At 44.7% G+C, this 24,028-nt stretch overlaps 1 protein-coding gene across 1 annotated transcript; it reads right to left on the bottom strand.

Moving 5' to 3' along the window:
- Positions 1-843: 843 nt before the first annotated feature.
- LOC137325620 (di-N-acetylchitobiase-like) lies at positions 844-21,612 on the bottom strand. The gene is made up of 8 exons (XM_067990886.1): positions 21,481-21,612; positions 12,386-12,524; positions 8,481-8,689; positions 6,775-6,946; positions 6,589-6,686; positions 5,267-5,428; positions 2,445-2,626; positions 844-922 (listed from the first exon to the last, which is right to left on the bottom strand). Exons 1-8 carry the CDS (start codon positions 21,610-21,612, stop codon positions 844-846), a joined length of 1,173 nt encoding a protein of 390 aa, XP_067846987.1.
- Positions 21,613-24,028: the final 2,416 nt, after the last annotated feature.

The following is a 24,028-nucleotide window of genomic DNA, read 5'->3' as shown; positions in this document are numbered from 1 at the left end:
TTCTATATTAGGGTATTCCACTGTCACATATTAACAAATTCTGAACTATATTTTGTTCCAACAACTTTCAAAGTCTGCCTGCAGTGAGTTGCACTATAATGAATCAAGGAATATCTTGCGATGATGCCGACCGCAGCATTCCCAGCGACCTGGATATTCCCACCATCCCCACCTCCCATCACATCAGGGAAGGCCTCCAGCAGATCCTTGGCCGCACTGCCACTGGTAAATGCAACCCACCTCGCACTGCTGACCACAGAGGTCACCAGGAGAGGGGTGGTGGTTATCCCTGGGCAGCAGCTGAAGACCTGATGAAGCCTCTTTTGGAGGGTCAGGGCCCCGGTAGTGGGCAACTCTCCCTCTGCCCAGACCCCAAGAATGTACCTTGCTTAGGCCTCAGCAACCTGCCCAACCCTCGTCGACAGAGGGAAATTCGGGAAACCGTGGTGTGATATCCTTTCCTCTTTCTCAGAAGTCGGATTTTCTCAGTATTCTCACATATATATATCGCGCTATTTTCTCAAATAAATACATTTGTAGAAAAGAAATGACTCTATTTGTGCAATTCACCACTCTAAAATGATACTAACATTTATCCTAAAGTAAGTAAAAGAAGAAATTCTGGATCTGAAGTCTTTATTGCTTGTTACCTGATAAGTAATGCAGAATAGGCAAGTTAACGGGTTTGCAGGAATGTGAAGAGGTTACTGAAATGTAAATCTGTCACCAATATCCCTTTAGGAGTGGAAAGGCCACTCATCACTTGGACTTGGAACTTGCTGGTTCAGAGGTCTTTCTACACCATTAACTAAGAGTCTTATTCCATTTTGGGTAGGAATTGCTTCAATGCTTTTGTTTTAAAGCAAACGTACAAATCCTATTGAAACAGCTGGAAATGCTCGAGAGCACAGGATAACGGAAACTAGAAGAAAGAAAAGAAAAAAGAGAACAGAAAAGAAAAAGAGAAAAGATCGAAAAAGAAAAAAGAGGAAAGGAAAGAAAGGAAAGAACTTGCCTTATCATTCTCAAGAAAAAAAGGGAAAAGAAAAAAAGTGTCCTTTTCTCACCCAGCCCATGATTAACTTGATAAGATGAAGTAATGTTTCCAGCTCTTTCAGCTTTAATGATGCTCACGGGTCCTATTGAGCAGTGTGATATCCCTGACAGCTCTCTGCATTGTCAATTCAGTGCCTGCTCTAAACTGGTTCCTGTGCCCATTGGTACAATTGCCAGCGGGCTCCAGTCTGCTAACATGGAAAGATTAGATCAGTGGACTGATTCGCCGTCCCCCATTCTGACAACTTTGCTTCCTGTTCGACGAAACGATCACTTTACCTCGAGAAATCAGTTAAAGATATTAAAGATCAAGTATGGTCTTACTTACGTATTATTCAATGACAGCACCAATTTTATTGCCTTCTTTGTCTCATCATTTTCATCTATGAGATGGTTGGACCATAATCTCACGCATAGAGTTCGTCAAACAATATTGTGAAAGAAGAAAACTGTGTCAGGAATAAAGAGCAGGACAATTCTTGCTGGTAATATTACAAAGTAAATAAAGATAAAATGGGACACAGACCTCCCTCCCCCCAACACTGAGTTTCACATGTTGGCAACGGGGAGGGCAAGTGATTAACTAAGGACTACTAAATATATGTGCCAAGATTAGACTTGAGGGGAATTTTTTTAACCGGTACCACAATTGTTTTATATTTACACAATCCCCACTTTCCTGGAGCAACACAACTGAAACACTTACTTTGGAAACATCACATTTTATTTTGTGAAATACGTGTTCCCGTAAAAATTTAAATTGCTTTTCAAGAATAGACAATTGTGAAGCACTCAGGTGGAATAAAATTCAAATGGTTACATTGTCTTGTAATATTACAATTAAATAAAAATACTAGCAGTACACAGGATACTATTATCTGGTCCGTTCACCCCCCCTTAATGGAGGAAAGTTGAAAATTAAAGTTATCTCGGTTCAAAATGATAACCAATCAAAATAAAATCATCAAAATCATTGTCAAGAATTAAGATGTGCATAAAACAGACAACACGCGTGTGCATATCAGAATTGGATTATTACCCAACGGGAAAGCTGACTTGTTTTCTGAATTGTAAATATTTAGCGGCGAGATGTTTTAACCTGCACTATCATTAAGCATTATGAAAGTCAATACAGATTTGATGCATTTTGTAAACAACTTGAAATGCCTGAAGCGACCAGATCTTGGAGTACAAACTGTAGCAGTACATTTTCTTTTCATTGAATAGAAATTCGTCAGCTCGACAAAATGTTAAATCTGTTTCCAAGATCTGCGTTATCTTTAATTTCTCATGTTGGAAGCTAGCTCACTTTTTGCTGAGTTTACTTGCAAAATTAAATTATTACATTCTGTTAAGATGAGATGGTTCAACGTCGCCGTTTTCCTCACAAAGGGCAAAGAGCATTCCACATGTCTTCAGTTTGCTTTACTATGAAATGATCATCACTGTAGTTCAGCATATTTCCATTCCACATGCCTATGCCACGGAGTCTCAATTTCTTCATGATCGCTGACTTAATTGAAATGCTCTGTGGATCGTCATACCAGACCTCATGAAATGTATTATTAACCTGCCATAAAAAAATAAAGAGTTACACAGATAGGAGCGAGGGGTTTGGGTCAATGCTCAGTTCGAGACACTATGCTGAAAATCTTCATCAGCAGAAGACAGAATGGACTGAAATGTACGATGAGAAAATGCACAATGACAAATGAGCAAAACAAACTCAAAAATTAGGGACTTACGGCTACGGCCGGCAATTTCCTCAGGGCTTCTCCCACTCCGTCCCCTGACCGTCAGCAGAAACTCCATTTCCGTGCACAAACGCGGTTTTCCGCTGCACGTCCACACAAGTAACGGGAACGGAGCAGGAGCAGCTCCAAGTCTATCTTTTTTAACACCCAAACCAATTAACTCATCTGGATGCTGTGCAACATATGAACATAAGGCACACATTGAAAGCACAGACGGGACCTCAGTTTAACGTGTCATCTGAAGGACGGCACCTCCGACAGTGCAGCACTCCCTCAGTACAGCAAATTCGAAAAATCCACATGAACAGCCCAGATGTCAATTCAGATGCAACAAGTCAAAAGATTATGGTGTTTGATTGGGAAAAAAATGATTTGGGGGAAATAGAAAGAGATAGATGACTTGCAAGTCAGAGTTAGCATGGGCCTCCAGAGAAAATGATTTAAAAAAATAAATCGAATTATCCAAGGTCTGATTTAACTCAATGTGGAACATTCTATCATTTCAAAATAATCTTTTCAAATTGCTCAAAGGAACAAAATATTGCAATCGAAAGGTGGAAAACATGATTTCAATGTTACTGCTGAAAGCTCAAGCATCACAGCCTTTGACTGCAGTGCATCAAGTATCTCAGCAAACTTGGCCAACGTCAATTCGACATGTGACTAGGTATTTTTTTATATTCGTTCATGGGATGTGGGCGTCGCTGGCGAGGCCGGCATTGATTGCCCATCCCTCATTGCCCTTGAGAAGGTGGTGGTGAGCCGCCTTCTTGCACTGCTGCAGTCCGTGTGGTGACGGTTCTCCCACAGTGTTGTTAGGAAGGGAGTTCCAGGATTTTGACCCAGTGACGATGAAGGAACGGCGATATATTTCCAAGTCGGGATGGTATGTGACTTGGAAGGGAACATACAGGTGGTGTTGTTTCCATGTGCCTGCTGCTCTTGTCCTTCTAGATGGTAGAGGTCGCGGGTCTGGGAGGTGCTGTCGAAGAAGCCTTGGCGAGTGGCTGCAGTGCATCCTGTGGATAGTACGCACTGCAGCCACTGTGCGCCGGTGGTGAAGGGAGTGAATGTTTAGGGTGGTGGAACCAATCAAGCGGCTGCTTTATCTTGGATGGTGTCGAGCTTCCTGAGTGTTGTTGGAGCTGCACTCATCCAAGCAAGTGGAGAGTATTCCATCACACTCCTGACTTGTGCCTTGTAGTTGGTGGAAAGGCTTTGGAGAGTCAGGAGGTGAGTCACTCGCCACAGAATACCCAGCCTCTGACCTGCTCTCGTAGCCACAGTATTTATATGGCTGGTCCAGTTAAGTTTCTGGTCAATGGTGACCCCCAGGATGTTGATGGTGGGGGATTTGGTGATGGTAATGCCGTTGAATGTCAAGGGGAGGTGGTTTGACCCTCTCTTGTTGGAGATGGGCATTGCCTGTCACTTATCTGGCGCGAATGTTACTTGCCACTTATGAGCCCAAGCCTGGATGTTGTCCAGGTCTTGCTGCGTGCGGGATCAGACTGCTTCATTATTTGAGGGGTTGCGAATGGAACTGAACACTGTGCAATCATCAGCGAACATCCCCATTTCTGACCTTATGATGGAGGGAAGGTCATTGATGAAGACAGGACATACCCAGGGATGGTGATGGAAGAGTCTGGGAAGTTGGTTGAAAGATATGTGCGTATGGCTGTGTCAGGCTGTTGCTTGACTAGTCTGTGGGACAGCGCTCCCAATTTTGGCACAAGTCCCCAGATGTGAGTGAGGAGGACTTTGCAGGGTCGACTGGGCTTGGTTTGCCGTTGTCGTGTCCGGTGCCTAGTGGTCCGATGCCGGGTGGTCCATCCGGTTTTATTCTTATTATGACTTTTCGTATCTGGATTTTACAACTGAGTGGTTTGCTAGGCCATTTCAGAGGGCAATTAAGAATCAACCACATTGCTGTGGGTCTGGAGTCACATATAGGCCAGACCGGGAAAGGACGGCAGGTTTCCTTCCCTGAAGGACATTAGAACACAGTAGGTCGAGAGTGTGTGGTATTTGCTACTGTGCAGTTTTCTTATGTACAGGGTACGCTACCGTCAATCTTTTGTGCTAAATTGATCATCAAATGGGAGACAGGGGCACACATTTCACAAACGAAACAATCGCTAATTTTCACAGGAGGGTCAATATGGGTTGTGCAAAGTGATCGATTTGAAAAGACCACAGCTCATCTCATTTTTTGCAACTGGTCATACACAATGTCTGAACAAACGGAACTGGGTTTGGTGCTTTGTCTGTCAACTCCCATTTTCTTGGCTATTCTCCAACGACACACATTTTCTACTGTATAAACTGTACATTCTGAACTGTGCTGAATCCTGTACACAGGGAATATTGAATCATGAAATACTGCAAGGTTTGCATTCTGCAAAGAATGGACAATGCACAACTCTCCATTGTGTTTTGATTGACAGTCTTACCATGTAGATATAAGACGGGACTTTCTGCTCATCATCCCAATATCTGCCAGTAATTGATTTGTGCACATGCTGTACGATCTCTTTGTATGGGACCTGACGTCCAGCTGCATTACTGCAAGGGGCACCTCGGAAAGGAATCTTTTCCAATACACACCTACCAGTCTGAAAATACAAAAGGATGAAAATATAGTTACTTTGGTAACTTCAAAAATGCAGTAACAACATGACTGATCTCTAAGTGTAAAGAGGAACAATTAGAGAAACATAAGTTTTACAATTTAGACAGGAGGGTCTCTCACTGAAATATATAAAATTAAATAGTACATTTATAGACAAGGACAAGGTTGTAATTTCAAATAGACAGCAACAAGACTGAATATAGAAGATTACGGAGTGATGTAATTGACGTGTTTGAGATGATCAAAGCAGTTGATAGGGTAGATAGAGAGAAAGTATTTCCTCTGGTGTGAGAGTCCAGAACAAGGGGACATCAGCTTAAAATTAGAGCAAGGCTGTTCAGGGGTGATGTCAGGAAGCACTTCTTCACGAAAAGGGCCGTGGAAATCTGGAATTCTCTCCCCCAAAAAGCTGTTGAGGCTCGGTCAATTGAAAACTTCAAAACTGAAATTGATAGATTTTTGTTCGGGAAGGGTATTAAGGGTTATGGAACCAACGTGTGTAGATGGAATGAAGATACAGATCAGACATGATCTAATTGAATGGTGGAACAGCTTGAGAGGCTGAATGGCCTCCTCCTGTTCCTATGTTCTTATGATCCCTTGTGTTAAAGGGATGAGCTTTGAGAAAAGATTAGAGAAGCTTAAGATTTACAGCCGAGAAGAATGCAGTTAAGGGGAGGCCTCAGTGGAATAAAATGTTAAATAGCACAGATAAGGTAAGCCCAGAGAGCAAGCACTGCAAACAAATAATTTCTCCAGAACAGTGAATCAATGGGATATTTTGCACAGCAACAAGACAATCATAACATCATAGTATCATAGTAAGTACAGCAAGGGAGGAGGTCATTCGGCCCATCATGCCTGTGCTGGCTCGTCACAAGAACTATCCAATTAGTCCCATTCCTCTGCTCTTTCCCCATCGCCCTGTAAATTTTTCCCCTCAAGTATTTATCCAATTCCCTTTTGAAAGTGAATATTAAATCTGCTTCCACCACCCTTTCAGGCAGTGCATTCCAGATCATAACAACTCGCTGCGTAAAAAAAATGTTTCCCCAGATCACCTCTGGCTCTTTTGTAATGGTTTACAATAGTCTATTCTTAACAATTAGGATAACTGAAAGCCAGATAATGACAAAACCTTACCTCAAAAAACTGTGTGCAAGGATAGTCATAACCATACCATGGAACTCCCAACACAAGCTTTCTGGAATCAATTCCCAGATTGATATAAGCGGAGTAACCTAAATGGGGAAAATAATAATGAGGGTCTTAGATTCACATTGATATCGGGCAGGTAGACCCTGAACCAGATGGTCTTATTGTACATACCTGATAAAGTCTGGTAATAGGGAGCATTTGCCTTTGCAAAGCAATTGTCCCACATTTGACTCTGCATATCATAGGACATCACAAATAAAAAGTCACAGGAATTTGCAATTCTCAAAAAGTCATAGCATCGGCCATCAATGCAGTCTGGAGACCAAGGCACGTTAAATGTGACCTAAGGGCCAAAGAGTAACAAGAAGAAGTTAGTTTCATCTCATACCTTATGTTGGATATCACTAGTAGTTATATGGTATTTATATGCACTCGCACATGGTCCATGGGAACTGTAAATTTAACAGGTTAGGAGTTCGACAGTGTTCATGACTGTATAAAAAGGAACAGGATAAAGTTGGGGCAAATTGTGAGCTAGAATTAATAGGATCCTCGGTTATCAAATATTAATCAGGTTCAATTCCCCACTGCTCACTCACCTTCTTCCTCCAATTTTCCATCAATTTTCTCTCCTCCTCTCCAAAAGGCATTAAGTTGTGACCAAATTGTAGTCCCAAAAGGGCCAGCCACACTCCAATACCGAGTCAAATTGGCCAAAGTTCTTTTATGTGAGGCCAGACATTGAGTGCTGGCAGGCTATTTTAACATGGGTGGGGGTATAACCCAATTGGTGGCCATCTGCACGGTCACACTTCCAGTGGGAGGTTTCCAGATAATGATCAGATGGTTCATTTGACCTTCCCCGACCCAGTGGCACTCGGCGTAAATTGTGCCCTCCAACATCCCAGCTGAAATCAGATAACTCAGCACGAACCAGGATTTGCATGGCTCATGTAGTCACTGCCTGAACAAGAAGGCATTCGGGAGCCTCAGGTCAAGAATTATATCACTGTAATCTGAGTTATCAAAGTCCGTTATGTGCAATCTTCTCAGCAGGAAAAGTCTGCTTCAAACTTTACCCAATAAAAATGCAGCGAGTGATTTCTTTTTTTGCCTCCTTAATCGTCCCTTTATTTCAAAGTAACTCATTGGATATGAACTGTGGGACATTTCTGAAGGATGTCAAAGGGCTCTCCATTAAGACAAGTTTTTCTTCCTTTGAAGAAGGGTTTTGATGGAGTAAATAAGGAGAAAATGTTCCCAGTGGCAGGAGGGTTGATAGCCAGAGGACACAGGTTTAAGGAGATTGGCAAAAGAATGAGAGGGGAGATGAGGAGAATTTTTTTTACACAGAGAGTTGTTATGATCTGGAATATAAAACCAGAAAGGGTGGTGGAAGCAGATTCAATAGTAACTTTCAAAAGGGAATTGGATAAATAATTGAAGGGGAAAAAATTCCAGGGCCGTTGGGAAAGAACAGGGGAGTGGGATTAATTAGTTAGCTCTTTCAAAGAGCCAGAACAGGCACGCTGGGCCAAATGGCCTCCTACTGTGCTGTAACCTTCTGAGAACCTATGTGAAAATTACAGTTCGAACCATCCCATGCATGGAAGCTGGAACTCAAGTCACTTGTATAATTCTGGGCTACAAGTGATGCAGCATCAAGTTTGCTGCATATCCAGCTTAAACTGATTCAATCTCAAATTTCTAACCTCAGCAATTGTCAAAGCAGCTTTGTAACAAGATGATGCACTGATAAACAGCAGCGAAAAATCATGATTTCAATTCACTTATCCAGAAAAATATCAATCTTCCTTCATAATTAAGTAGAAAGTAAATTGCTTATCCCCATTCAATGAAAAAAATGGCTCCTTCACCTGAGACCCAGGTATTTCACGGTGGAACACACCCATGGTTTCGGAAACCAGTTGAGGCATGAAGAAATAGCCGACAGATGCATTTCCAGCAGCAATGTTCACATCCAAATTGATTCCATCCATAAATTGCCTTTTTGCCAACTGCAATTGCTCATCGATCCAATTTGCTCGGCGTTGTCTGTATACAATGTTCCATAGTATAAAAACTCCTGGTGAAGGGTGAAGAAACAACTTCCAATTATAGAGCATGTTTCGCACAACATTGTGTCCCAAGACACTTTGCAGGACAGAACTGCCAACATCAAGTCGGAAGTAGTAGAGGGAGATTTAGCTTGAATTTGCATTGACATAGTGCCTGACACATCCTCAGGATGTCCTTAAATGCTTCATAGCCAATTAATTATTTTTGAAGCGTAATCACTGTTGCTTTGCAAGCAGATGTGATAGTTAATTTGTGCCCAGAAAGGCCCCACAAACAGGAAATTAGATAAATGGCCAGTTAATCTGTTTTGGTGATGTCGGTTGAGGGATGAATGTTGTCCAGGACACCAGGAGAACTCCCTGTTCTTTGAATTGTGCCAATGGGGTCTTTTACATCCACTTGAACAGACAGGTGGAGCCTTTGTTTCAGGTCTCATCTGAAACACAGCACCTCTGGCAATGCAGCATTCCCTCAGTACTGCACTTCTGTGTCAAGTCCTGGAGTAAACCCAAAACCTTCTGACCCAGGAGGAGAGACACAGTGCTACCACTGAGCCAAGCTATTAAGTGAGGGAAGTGACCAAAGGCTCAGTCAAACAGCTAGGTTTTGATGAGGCTTTTGAAGATAGGAAGAGAAATAGCAAGACAAAGAAGTTGAAGAAGTAGAATCTGGAGTTCAAGACAGTAACAGCTGAAGGTTCTGCCATTGATGGTGGAAGAGGAGAAATCTCAGTCGCCCAGAGTCGGAAGAATGGAGCGTGTGTGCTGGGCTCTGGACACAATTGGGTGGAGCTTTCATTAAACTGCATTCTTCATTCTAAATCCTGGCATCAGTGGCAGACTGCTGCTGTGCCAGGGAATAAAAGTTCCACCTATCTATTTATAGGTTGTTAAAAACAGTATGTCCTGTCATCTTTATATTCAAAAGTTCTGTGTCAACAGTGTCTTTTGTTTTTCTATTTTAATTGTGTTCCCATCCAGTGACGCCCGTCCTGTCTCCTTTATAATAGGATTTTGCCCATAATGTGGCCTGTGGTGATGCAGTTCCACACTACGGCCACCAAGTGATGGTGTGGAACAGATTTCTCTGCCTGCAGCTGAAACTGTTTTTCATGGACCATGTTTTTCCTCAGTAACTGCAATATTTAATTTATAAAATAAGAGTTTCTAAAATAAAATACAAATTCAAAAAATGACATTTCACAATAACATGTTTAAATTTATCCAACTAATTTTCTTTTGTGTCTTTTAGTGTCTTTGCTTGAAGCAAAGACTTTAAAGACAAGTCAAGTTTTTATTTGAAGGCCTCAGCCTGTCTCCAAAGCCTGGACATATCCTTCTCCCTCATATACTTCTGCAGCTTCCCCTTAAATGCATCTATGTCATTTGCATCAGCCACTCCATGTGGTAGCAAGTTCCACATTCTTTCCACTCACTGACGAAAGAAGTTTTTCCTGAATTCCCTTTTGGATTTATTTGTGACTATCTTATTGATTTGGATTACCTCTAGTTTTGGACTCGCCCACAAATGGAAAAATACGAACATATGAACATACGAGAGCTGGAGTAGGCCATTCAGCCCCTCGAGCCTGCTCTGCTATTTGGTAAGGTGATGATTGATCTGATTGTGACCTCAACCCTACTTACCTGTCTACCTACTACAACCTTTGACTCCCTTGTTAATCAGGAATCTATCGTACTCAGCCTTAGAAATATTCAATGAACCTGCCTCCACCGTTCTCTGGCAAGGGAGTTCCACAGACTCACGACCCTGTGAGAGAAAAAATTCCTCCTCATTTCCGTCTTAAATGGGAGACCCATAATTTTTAAACTGGTGGCCACTAGTTCTAGTATCTCCCACAAAGGGAAACATCCTCTCATCATCTACCCCTTCTCGTCCCCTCAGGACCTTGTATGTTTCAATATGATAACCTCTCGTTCTTCTAAACTCCAGTGTATACAGGCCCAACTTGTTCAACCTTTTCTCTCAAGATACCCCCTCTTCTGAGGAATCAGTTGAGTGAACCTTCTCTGAACTACCTCCAAAGCAATTATGTCCTTTCTTAAATAAGAAGACCAAAACTGCACACAGTATTCCAGATGTGGTCTCACCAATGCCCTGCACAACTGGAGCAAAACATCTCTACTTTAAGATTCCATTCCCCTTGCAATAAATGACAATATTCCATTTGCCTTCCTAATCACTTGCTGTACCTGCATACTAACTTTTTGTGATTCATGTACTAGGACACTGATTCCTGTGGCACTCGTTACATCTTGCCAATTCTTCTCTCCATATGCCCGATCGAACCCATTCATAATTTTAAATACCTCTATCAGATCACGACCCAGCCTTCTCTTTTCCAGAGAAAAGAGCCCCAGCCTGTTCAGTCTTTCCTGATAGTTATACTCTCTCAGTTCTGATATCATCCTTGTAAATCTTTTTGCACTTTCTCCAGTACTTCTGTATCTTTTTGTAGTATGGAGACCAGAACTGTGCACAGTACTCTCAGTGTTTTCTAACCAAGGACCTATACAAGATTAACATAACTTCTCTGCTTTGAATTATTTTCCTCTAGAAATGAACCCCAGTGATTTGTTTGCGCTTTTTAAGGCTTTCTTAACCAAGCATTTCTGCTTAAATGCTCAAGGCAAGTACAGAAGATCGGAATAGGGCGACGATGAGGGAAGCGGTGGTTCGGGCACCTAACTTACAGGAACATGTGAGGGGTGAGGGACTGATGCTTCCAAAGTTGTCAACAGCAGTTTGGATCCCATTCCATTAGAACCCACTCCTCCCCAACAAGACATGTTAGACCCTCCATTCCCTCATCTCCCCAATACTGCCAGATCCCAGCAATCCCTGACCATCTCCTGAGTCCTTGCTGGATCCCACAATCTCCCTCCTCAGAATTCTTCCCCTCCCCTACTCCTAGATCAGAAGACTCCCGCTCAGTGCTCACGAACCCAGCAAGTTTGGGAGGTGAAAAGTAGAATAAAAATACATCACCAGTCAATCTCCCATGGCAATGGACAAAGAGGGTCCAGACTTGTGTCGTATTCAGACGAAGCAGGATTGGAGTGTGGGGGATAATTCAACCAGGGTGTTCAGATGTAACTCAGTCCCCATTGTGAAATCATGAATTTTGTCCTAATTTTTAATATAATACTTTGATCAATTATAATTTTTATTTAAATAGCAGTTTGAGCTGAAAGATGCAAAACAGAGGTGTGACAGTGCCACCACTGGTGGGGAGGATGTAATTACAGTGCATCAAGTTTACGGAGACAGTTCCCATTATAAATGTGTAATTTCAAATAAAATTGCTGGACTATAACTTGGTGTTGTAAAATTGTTTACAATTGTCAACCCCAGTCCATCACCGGCATCTCCACATCATTATAAATGTGGACAGAGGAATTTATAAATGGAAAAAGTTGCCACAAAAGTGTGAAAAACTTGACAATAGAAAGTAAGGTTTTGTAGACAGGAGGTGTGTGTGTGTGTATGTAAGATTTTAATATATTATAGATGGAATGTGGAATTATTAGCTCGAGTTGTGCAGGAGCTGTAGAGGAATTTCAGCACTGTAAGGTCGCAATTCAAGGCTGTGCACTGAATGTCCTTTTATGTGGTTCTCAATAATACAGCTTGCATTGGAAGACAGAAGGACATTTGTTTTTTCTGTGATAAAATTATTTACCTCTCAGGACAACTCGAACTTGATTCGCATGAGCATAACACAAAAGCTCAGGATCGTAAGGTCCAAAGGCTGCAATAGTCGTGACCTTAGACCAGTCATAATACTTCCAATCCTTTCCTCCAACATCAAAGACAAAGACCTAGTACAAAATAAAGCAGTCAATTGCAGTAATGAAGGGCAGAAAACTGCCATTTAAAAATATATATTTTCACAATCAATGGCCCAGATTTTGTTGACAAAATAATGGTGAGTCTAATGGCGCTCCTTTTATTTATGTGTAAATGGTACAGCAAATTCAGGCGAGGGGCAGATACGCAGTTAAACTCAAACATCCACAAGTTGCTGACCGAGTTGGGCTGCTCCGCTGTTAGCTTCACGAAAACAGCATCTCGCTATCTTGCTCACCGTTAAAATTCATTGAACGACGTAAAGTTCATGTATTTGCGCAGGAGATTCAAACTAAACTCGCCATGGAAAGTTACGTCTTTTCCATTCCAGTCTAAGTACCTTTTTAACGACGGTGAATGTGTTCATTATCGGCAATCAAGATCTCTGGCACTGAAAATTAACTATTACAAGAGTGGAGTCTCATTCCTTCAGGATTTAATTGCTGTTGGAGATTTAAAAATTGAAATTTAAAATTCAAACTTTTTTTTACTTCCCCTTTCACTCACTTTTTTCTCTCTCTTTTAATCCAATCTTTCTTTTCCTCTCTTTATTTCTCTTTCTGTACCTGATTTGACATTGAATTCGCCCACTCTAATTTACACTTCCTTCTCAATCCTTGCGCTGTTAATTTCACAATCCTTCAATCTCATTGGTTAAGGAGATACCCTGTTTCTTGCCCTGTTCACTCAGCTCCCAAATGCCCTGTTTCACTCACTGCCCCGTTATCAGTTCGCACTTTCAGCAACTTGCCACTCAAAAACGTGCAAGGGCAGGTCCAAGTAACGGCAAGCACCGTGAGATGCCCTGTTGGAGCAAAATTTGGCCCATTATCATTTCCCCAGGTTACGGGGTATGGAATGGCTGGTGAACTGATTCTCAGGTTACCACCATTGTCGATCTAAATGCAGCCACCAGAGAAAAGAATATGCTAAAGAGGAACAACCTCTCAGAACTTCCATCTCCACAATAGTGCAGGTGAGAGGAACTGAACCACATGAGGAAAAGGAGCTCACATCCCAATACTCCATTCCAAGTGTTGGTGCTCAATACACTTCAAAAGGACAACTTAAACTAAATAAACTCATATTACAAGCAACTTTAGAGTTACAGTTTAAAAACTTTTCCATTTAAGGTACCTGGTGTCAAATCAAGCATTTCTACCATGAGACCAGCAAGACGAGATCAGAATATAGTTCCCGAGAAAGAGAAACAGCCCATACTGCACCATAGAATCATAGAATCATAGAAGTTACAACATGGAAACAGGCCCTTCGGCCCAACATGTCCATGTCGCCCAGTTTATACCACTAAGCTAGTCCCAATTGCCTGCACTTGGCCCATATCCCTCGATACCCATCTTACCCATGTAACTGTCCAATTGCTTTTTAAAAGACAAAATTGTACCCGCCTCCACTACTGCCTCTGGCAGCTCGTTCCAGACACTCACCACCCTTTGAGTGAAAAAATTGCCCCTCTGGACCCTTTTGTATCTCTCCCCTCTCACCTTAAATCTGTGCCCCCTTGTTATAGACTCCCCTACCTTTGGGAAAAGATTTTGACTATCGACCTTATCTATGCCCCTCATTATTTTATAGACTTCTATAAGATCACCCCTTAACCTCCTACTCTCCAGGGAAAAAAGTCCCAGTCTGTCTAACCTCTCCCTGTAAGTCAAACCATCAAGTCCCGGTAGCATCCTAGTAAATCTTTTCTGCACTCTTTCTAGTTTAATAATATCCTTTCTATAATAGGGTGACCAGAACTGTACACAGTACTCCAAGTGTGGCCTCACCAATGCCCTGTACAACTTCAACAAGACATCCCAACTCCTGCATTCAATGTTCTGACCAATGAAACCAAGCATGCTGAATGCCTTCTTCACCACCCTATCCACCTGTGACTCCACTTTCAAGGAGCTATGAATCTGTACTCCCAGATCTCTTTGTTCTATAACTCTCCCCAACGCCCTACCATTAACGGAGTAGGTCCTGGCCCGATTCGATCTACCAAAATGCATCACCTCACATTTATCTAAATTAAACTCCATCTGCCATTCATCGGCCCACTGGCCCAATTGATCAAGATCCCGTTGCAATCCTAGATAACCTTCTTCACTGTCCACAATGCCACCAATCTTGGTGTCATCTGCAAACTTACTAACCATGCCTCCTAAATTCTCATCCAAATCATTAATATAAATAACAAATAACAGCGGACCCAGCACCGATCCCTGAGGCATACCGCTGGACACAGGCATCCAGTTTGAAAAACAACCCTCTACAACCACCCTCTGTCTTCTGTCGTCAAGCCAATTTTGTATCCAATTGGCTACCTCACCTTGGATCCCATGAGATTTAACCTTATGTAACAACCTACCATGCGGTACCTTGTCAAATGCTTTGCTGAAGTCCATGTAGACCACGTCTACTGCACAGCCCTCATCTATCTTCTTGGTTACCCCTTCAAAAAACTCAATCAAATTCGTGAGACATGATTTTCCTCTCACAAAACCATGCTGACTGTTCCTAATTAGTCCCTGCCTCTCCAAATGCCTGTCGATCCTGTCCCTCAGAATACCCTCTAATAACTTACCCACGACAGATGTCAGGCTCACTGGTCTGTAGTTCCCAGGCTTTTCCCTGCCGCCCTTCTTCAACAAAGGCACAACATTTGCTACCCTCCAATCTTCAGGCACCTCACCTGTAGCGGTGGATGATTCAAATATCTCTGCTAGGGGACCGGCAATTTCCTCCCTAACCTCCCATAACGTCCTGGGATACATTTCATCAGGTCCCGGAGATTTATCTACCTTGATGCGCGTTAAGACTTCCAGCACCTCCCTCTCTGTAATATGTACACTCCTCAAGACATCACTATTTATTTCCCCAAGTTCCCTAACATCCATGCCTTTCTCAACCGTAAATACCGATGTGAAATATTCATTCAGGATCTCACCCATCTCTTGTGGTTCCGCACATAGATGACCTTGTTGATCCTTAAGAGGCCCTACTCTCTCCCTAGTTACCCTTTTGCCCTTTATGTATTTGTAGAAGCTCTTTGGATTCACCTTTGCCTGATCTGCCAAAGCAATCTCATATCCCCTTTTTGCCCTCCTGATTTCTCTCTTAACTCTACTCCGGCAATCTCTATACTCTTCAAGGGATCCACTTGATCCCAGCTGCCTATGCATGTCATATGCCTCCTTCTTCTTTTTGACTAGTGCCTCAATCTCCCGAGTCATCCAAGGTTCCCTACTTCTACCAGCCTTGCCCTTCACTTTATAAGGAATGTGCTCACCCTGAACCCTGGTTAACACACTTTTGAAAGCCTCCCACTTACCAGACATCCCTTTGCCTGCCAACAGACTCTCCCAATCAACTTCTGAAAGTTCCTGTCTAATACCATCAAAATTGGCCTTTCCCCAATTTAGAATTTTAACTTTTGGGCCAGACCTATCCTTCTCCATAGCTATCTTAAAACTAATGGAATTATCATCACTGGTCCCAAAGTGATCCCTCACTAACACTTCTGTCACCTGCCCTTCCTTATTTCCCAAGAGGAGGTCAAGTTTTGCCCCCTCTCTAGTCGGGCCATCCACATACTGAATGAGAAATTCCTCCTGAATACACTCAACAAATTTCTCTCCATCCAAGCCCCTAATGCTATGGCTGTCCCAGTCAATGTTGGGAAAGTTAAAGTCCCCTACTATTACCACCCTATTTTTCTTGCAGCTGTCTGTGATCTCCTTACATATTTGCTCCTCAATTTCCCGTTGACTATTTGGGGGTCTGTAGTACAATCCTATCAAAGTGATCTCTCTCTTCTTATTTTTCAGTTCTACCCATATAGACTCAGTGGGCGAACCCTCGGATATATCCCCTCTCACTACTGCCGTGATGTTCTCCCTAATCAAGAACGCAACTCCCCCTCCTCTCTTACCTCCTGCTCTATCTTTCCTATAGCATCTGTACCCTGGAACATTGAGCTGCCAGTCCTGCCCCTCCCTTAGCCATGTTTCAGTAATAGCTATAACATCCCAGTCCCATGTACCCATCCATGCCCTGAGTTCATCTGTCTTGCCCATCAGACTTCTTGCATTGAAATAAATGCAGTTTAATCTAGACTTCCCTTGGTCTTTGCCCTGCTTTCTCAGACCATCTGTCCGGTCATGTTCTGTACACTCTCCCTTACTGCCTTTTGTTTCTGTCACCACTTTATTTCCCACTGACTTCCTGCATCGGTTCCCATCCCCCTGCCACATTAGTTTAAACCCTCCCCAACAGCACTGGCAAACACTCCCCCTCGGACATTGGTTCCAGTCCTGCCCAGATGCAGACCGTCCAATTTGTACTGGTCCCACCTCCCCCAGAACCGGTTCCAATGGCCCAGGAATTTGAATCCCTCCCTCTTGCACCATCTCTCAAGCCACGTATTCATCTTAGCTATCCTGTCATTCCTACTCTGACTAACCCGTGGCACTGGTTGCAATCCTGAGATTACTACCTTTGAGGTCCTGCTCTTTAGTTTAACTCCTAACTCCCTAAATTCAGCTTGTAGGACCTCATCCTGTTTTTTACCTATATCGTTGGTGCCTATATGCACCACGACAACTGGCTGTTCACCCTCCCCCTCCAGAATGTCCTGCAGCCGCTCCGAGACATCCTTGACCCTTGCACCAGGGAGGCAACATACCATCCTGGAGTCTCGGTTGCGTCCGCAGAAACGCCTGTCTATTCCCCTTACAATCGAGTCCCCTATCACTATAGCTCTGCCACTCTTTTTCCTGCCCTCCTGTGCAGCAGAGCCAGCCACGGTGCCATGAACCTGGCCACTGCCACCTTCCCCTGGTGAGCCATCTCCCCCAACAGTATCCAAAACGGTATACCTGTTTTGGAGGGAGATGACCGCAGGGGACCCCTGCACTGCCTTCCTACTCTTCCTCTGTCTGTTGGTCACCCATTCACTATCTCCCTCAGTAATTTTTATCTGCGGTGTGACCAACTCACTGAACGTGCTATCCACGACTTTCTCAGCATCGCGGATGCTCCAAAGTGAATCCATCCGCAGCTCCAGAGCCGTCAAGCGGTCAAACAATAGCTGCAGCTGGACACACTTCCCACAGGTGAAGGAATCAGGGATACAGGAAGGAGCCCTGAATTCCCACATCCCACAAGAGGAACATGACACGGCCCTGGGATCTCCTGCCATGACTTAACCCTTAAATTCGCTGAAGAACAACTACAATGTCAAGAGACATTTTTCCATTTCCCACACCAACCATCCTGTGTTCTCAAATGAGACTGCCTGTTTCGTGCTGCAGTTTAGTTCATCACAGTTTTGTGATTTGGGCCCTTTGATTTGGACTGAGACTATCAAACATGCATCATCCAAGCTGGCACTTTTGTGCAGTAATGAGAGAGTGCTGCATTGTTGGAGGGGTTGTCTTTTGGATGAGATGTTAAAGGGGATCTAATAGACCGCTGGCAATATTAAAGAGCAGGGAGTTCTCTTGGTGTCCTGGCCAACACTTTTCTCTCAACCAACATCAGCAGAAACACATTAACTGTTCATTCATGCAACTTGCTGTTTGTGGGACCTTGCTCTGCACATATCAGCAGAATTGTTTTCCAGCACAATCTGTAACCTCATAGCCCGGCATATTCCTCTCTCTACCATTACCAACATGCCAGGGGATCAACCCTGGTTGATTGAGGAGTGCAGAAGAGCATGCCAGGAGCAGCACCAGGCGTACCAAAAAATGAGGTGCCAACCAGGTGAAGCTACAACACAGGACTACATGCATGCTAAACAGCGGAAGCAACATGCTATACACAGAGCAAAATGATTCCACAACCAACGGATCAGATCAAAGCTCTGCAGTCTTGCCACACCCAGTCGTGAATGGTGGTGGACAATTAAACAACTAATGGTGTGGAGGAGGCTCTGTATAGATGCTCATCCTCAATGATGGCAGAGTCCAGCACGTAAGTGCTAAAGACAAGGCTGATGTGTTTGCAACCATCTTCAGCAAGAAGTGCCAAGTTATGGGCCCCGACAACATCCCGACTGTAGTGCTGATTCGTGCTCCAGGACTAGCAATGCCTCCAGCCAAACTGTTCCAGTGCAGCTACAACACTGGCATCTATCCAACAATGTGGAAAATTGCTCAGGTATGTCCTGTCTACAAAAAGCAGGACAAATCCAATCCGGCCAATTACTGCCCCATCAGTCTACTGTCAATCATTAGCAAAGTGATGGAAGGTGTCATCGACAATGCTATCAAACGACACTTACTCACCAATAACCTGCTCACCGATGCTCAGTTTGGTTCCCGCCTCCAGACCTCATTACAACCTAGGTCCAAACATGGACAAAAGAGCTGAATTCCAGAGGTGAGGTGAGAGTGACAGCCCTTGAAATCAAGGCAGTATTTGACCGAGTGTGGCACCAAGGAGCCCGAGTAAAATTGAAGTCAATGGGAATCAGGGGGAAAACTCTCCAGTGGCTGGAGTCATACCTAGCACAAAGGAAGATGGTAGTGCTTGTTGGAGGACAATCACCTCAGCCCCAAGACATTGCTGCAGGAGTTCCTCAGGGCAGTGTCCAAGGCCCAACCATCTTCAGCTGCTTCATCAATGACCTTCCCTCCATCATAAGGTCAGAAATGGGGATTTTCACTGAATATTGCACAGTATTCAATTCCATTCACAACCCCTCAAATAATGAAGCAGTCCGTGCCCGAATGTAACACGACCTGGACAACATCCAAGTTTGGGCTGATAAGTGGCAAGTAACATTCACGCCAAGTGCCAGGCAATGTCCATTTCCAATGTGAGAGAGTCTAACCACCTCCCCTTGACATTCAACGGCATTATCATCAACATCCTGGGGGTCACCATTGACCAGAAACTTAACGGGACCAGCCATATAAATTCTGTGGCTACAAGAGCAAGTCAGAGGTTGGGTATTCTGTGGCGAGTGACTCACCTCCTGACTCCCCAAATCCTTTCTGCCATCGACAAGGCATGAGTCAGGAGTGTGATGGAATACTCTCCACTTGCCTGGATGAGTGCAGCTCCAACAACACTCAAGAACTCCACACCATCCAGGACAAAGCAGCCCGCTTGATTGCTACCCCATCCACCACCCGAAACATTCAATCCCTTCACCACCGGCGCACAGTGGCTGCAGTGTGTACCATCCATGGGATGCATTGTCGCAACTCACCAAGGCTTCTTCGACAACGCCTCACAAACCCACAAACTCTACCACCTAGAAGGACAAGGGCAGCAGGCACATGGGAACAACACCACATGCACGTTCCCCTCCAAGTCACACACCATCCCAACTTGGAAATATATCAACGTTCCTTCATCGTCGCTGGTCAAAATCATGGAACTCCTTACCTAACAGCACTGTGGGAGAACCTTCACCACACGGACTGCAGCGGTTCAAGAAGGCGGCTCACCACCACCTTCTCAAGGGCAATTAGGGATGGGCAATAAATGCTGGCCTTGCCAGCGACGCCCACATCCCATGAACGAATTTTTAAAAATTGCAGCTGAGTTTGCCGACAACACTTCGAAAAGTGATTCATTTCATGTGAAGTTCTTTGGGACATCCTGAGGACATGAGGTGTGACATAAATTCAAGTTTATTCATTCTTGGAACCAACAGGCAGAGGAAACTTTTATCCCACCCATCTGTCAGAAGAATGTTTTGTTGGTGGGAAGGTGGGAGAAGTGGGATAAAAGCAGAATGAACACATCGAGCCTGCAGGTTATATTGGTGGTGCACTTGTTGCTGCCACACTGCCCACTTAGTAACATTGCTCTGAAGTAAATACTGACCTCATCAATACAGTCAGCAGTTACAGAGTCATTTTGCAACCAATGTATTTTTTAAAGATCTGTTACGTTGTATTCAGTTTAATCGTGGCCAAGGTCCCAGTTTTACAATGAGTGAAAAAGTCAAATGTCATTTTTATGACATGAGATTCCAGGATTTTTAACTGGTGTTTTGGGGATCAATATTCTGTGAAAACCGCAAACCGGTGACCTCAACCATGGTATTAGACAGACACACTGCAGGAGTTAGATCACACATCATTTAAGACTCTGCACATTGGAGAAATATATTTAAAAACACATTTTATGGATGCTGCACTTGTTAAAATATCTTTGCACTGCTCAATACTACTGTTCGTCCTATTTTATACAAACTGTAACTAGACCAACATTAACACTTTAACATACGGATTATAATATGAGACACTTGGCATTTCAACAATAATCGGACATTCCCCCCCCCCGACTCTACCCCCATCCCAATAGCTCCACCTGTCCCTCACCCTGACCCACACCCCTCAGACTGTTGCTGACAGTTGGACCATATCAACGACCCCTCTGCAGCTCATCTCTCACCCATGCTCCAGGCTGGAGCTCTCTGTTCCACCGCTGGCCCCCAGCCCTGCGGATGCTCCCTCCACCCCAGTCCAGCACACACCCCCAATCCAACGAAGGTTGTGCCCCCCAACCCAACTCGGCCCAGCCTCAGCCCCTAACCCAACTCAGCCCAGTCCGTGCCCCCCAACGCAACTCAGCCCAGCCCGTGCCCCCCAACACAACTCAGCCCAGCCCGTGACCTTTAAATTCACCTCACTCCCCAGATGCCTTTTGCTCCAATACTTTCACAACCTCCACCCACCGTGGTAAAGAAGCCCATGAGCCAGGGGCCCCCACCCCCAGCACCGAACACCCACCCCCGGCCCCGAACAACCACCCCCGGCCCCAAAACAACCACCCCCGGCCCCCAAATGCCCACCTCCAGCCCAGTACACCCAACCCCGGCCGCCAAACACCCACCCCCGGCACCGGAACACCGACCCCCCGGCCCCCAAACACCCACCCCAAGCCCCGAACACCCACCTCGAACTCATGCTCCACGGTCACGGGTTCGCACAGAGCCCGATCCGAACATGGACAGCCGGTCCCGGAGCCGCAGCAGACCCACAGCACGAGCACGACCAGGGCCTGCGCCAATTCCAAACTCCAGCGCATCCTCTCCGCCTGAGCTCTGCCCGATATGAAGATCCACCAGATGCAGCAAGATCATTTATTGAAATCCACCCGGATGTGACTGATGATGACACCTCCTGAGTCTCTCTCTCTCTCTCTCTCTTCGTGTGTTGGTGGATGTGGCAACAGTGAAATATTGTTACAAGCTTCATACTCCGAAATGCAACATTTCAAGGGAAGTTCTCTTCTCCCCCTTCCTCCAAATCTTGGCCAACAGCAAACAGAGTAACAAATAAAGGAAAAAGAAAGAACTTGCATTTGTATAGCGCCTTTCATGACCTCAGAATGTCTCAAAGTGCTTCATCCCTCTCCATGACCACTGTTTGAGGCTGAACCAGACCGTTTGCAACCTTGGCGTCCTATTTGACCCTGATATGAGCTTCTGACCACAAATCCTCTCCATCACCAAGACTGCCTACATCCACCTCCATAACGTTGCCTTCTCTGACCCTGCCTCAGCTCATCTGCTGCTGAAATCCTCATCCATGCCTTTGATACCTCAAGACTTGACTATTCCAATGCTCCCCCACCAGCCTCTCATCTTCCACCCTCCAAAACCTTGAGCTCATCCAGAACTCTGCTGCCCGTATCCTAACTCACACCAAGTCCCATTCACCAATCACACCTGTGCTCGCTGACCTACATTGGCTCCCAGTCCACCAACACCTCGAATTTAAAATCTATCCCTCAACCAACAACTAAATGTAAACCAGATTATCTGGTCATTTATTTTATTGCTTTTTGCGGGAGCTTTCTGAGCGCAAATTGGCTGCCGTGTTTCCTACCTTTACAATCATCCTTGTTTCAAATCCCTCCATGGCCTCGCCCCCCCGCTATCTCTGTAACTTTCTCCAGCTGTACAACCCTCCGACAACTCTGCATTCCTCCAATACTGGACACTTGCGCATCCCCGATTTTAATTGCTCCACCACTGGAGGCCGTGCCTTCAGCTGCCTCGGCCTTTAGCTCTGGAATTCCCTCCCTAAGTCTTTTTGACTCTCTACGTCTCTCTCCTCCTTTAAGACACTCCGGCGAGTGACTCACCTCCTGATTCCCCAAAGCCTTTCCACCATCGACAAGGCACGAATCAGGAGTGTGATGGAATACTCTCCACTTGCCTGGATGAGTGTAGCTCCAACAACACTCAAGAAACTCGACACCATCCAGGACAAAGCAGCCCGTTTGATTGGCACCCCATCCACCACCCTAAACATTCACTTCCTTCATCACCGGTGCACCTTGGCTGCAGTGTGTACCATCTACAGGATGCACTGCAGCAACTCGCCAAGGCTTCTTCGACAGCACCCCCCAAACCCGCGAACTCTACCATCTAGTAGGACAAGGACTGCAGGCAGATGGGAACAACACCACCTGCACGTTCCCCTCCAAGTCACGCACCATCTCGACTTGGAAATATGTCACCGTGCCTTCATCGTCGCTGGGTCAAAATCCTGGAACACCCCACCTAACAGCACTGTCGGAGAATCTTCACCACATGGACTGCAGCGGTTCAAGAAGGCGGCTCACCATCATCTTCTCAAGGGCAATTGGGGATGGGCAATAAATGCTGACCTTGCAAGTGACACCTGAAAGAGGAGATGGTGTTTGTCAGCTTCACCTCTGACTTCTGAGCGGTTCGAATCGCTCCCATTCCCTGGGTTCTAGACCTTGGACTTAGTTGGGGGTTGTGACAAAGTGCAGCAGACAACTGGTTTTGGTGCAAGAAACTTTGACCTTTATTCAAGAGAGAAAATACAACACAACAATCTTAACACTCTAATAAAATGGGGAACACTTCGGTACACACGAGGGAAATTACAGTAGAATGATACCTCACCCTTCCCAATCCCACTTTACTAGCTTAGTTGGACTTCTAAAGGACCAGAGATAATGCTCACCAAATGAATCCTTGGCAGTAATTCACCCAGATGTAAGTCAGGAATAGATCATAGAGTGGAAACTTTGCGGATCTTCGATTATCTCCCGAGTTGGTTGTCTTGGTCGCGGTGGCTCAATATTACCCGGTTGATTGGTGGCAATATTCGGTTGGTTGTTTCGTAAGGCCCTTGTTGCCGTGAGGTGTCTGATGGTCACTGGGGCTGTTACTCTGGTTTCTTCTTGTGTATCGGCCTGCTTCTAGAGCTGCTGACCTTCTCTCTGTTGCCCCCTCGCCTCGTTGAACTGTCGCCGCCCGAGCTGTCGAACTCCTGGCTGAACTGAACTGAACAATCCTTTGCACTGGAAGGTCTGGCTGAGCGGTTCTCTCACGTAGGGTTCGTTGGTTTCACTGGAAGCTGCTCTCCTTCCAGAGACAGGCAGAACAAGAGAAGCAGAACACAAGAGCCAGCAAGAGCCAGAGAGAGCGAGAGAGGTTTCGAGTTTCAACTTCTATATCCCT

Source organism: Heptranchias perlo, chromosome 9, assembly GCF_035084215.1.
Source record: "Heptranchias perlo isolate sHepPer1 chromosome 9, sHepPer1.hap1, whole genome shotgun sequence".
NCBI lineage: Eukaryota > Metazoa > Chordata > Chondrichthyes > Hexanchiformes > Hexanchidae > Heptranchias > Heptranchias perlo.
Note: the sequence above shows the minus strand (reverse complement) of the source record. Positions and strands in the feature narration are given on the sequence as shown.

Coding starts and splice junctions, on each gene's coding strand:
- LOC137325620 (XM_067990886.1), bottom strand. CDS start 21,612: ATGCGCTGGAGTTTGGAATTGGCGCAGGCCCTGGTCGTGCTCGTGCTG. Junction 8,690..12,385: donor AGTTCGAGTTGTCCTGAGAG/GTAAATAATTTT, acceptor ACCCTTCACCAG/GAGTTTTTATACTATGGAAC. Junction 2,627..5,266: donor TCCCGTCTTATATCTACATG/GTAAGACTGTCA, acceptor TTTTTATGGCAG/GTTAATAATACATTTCATGA.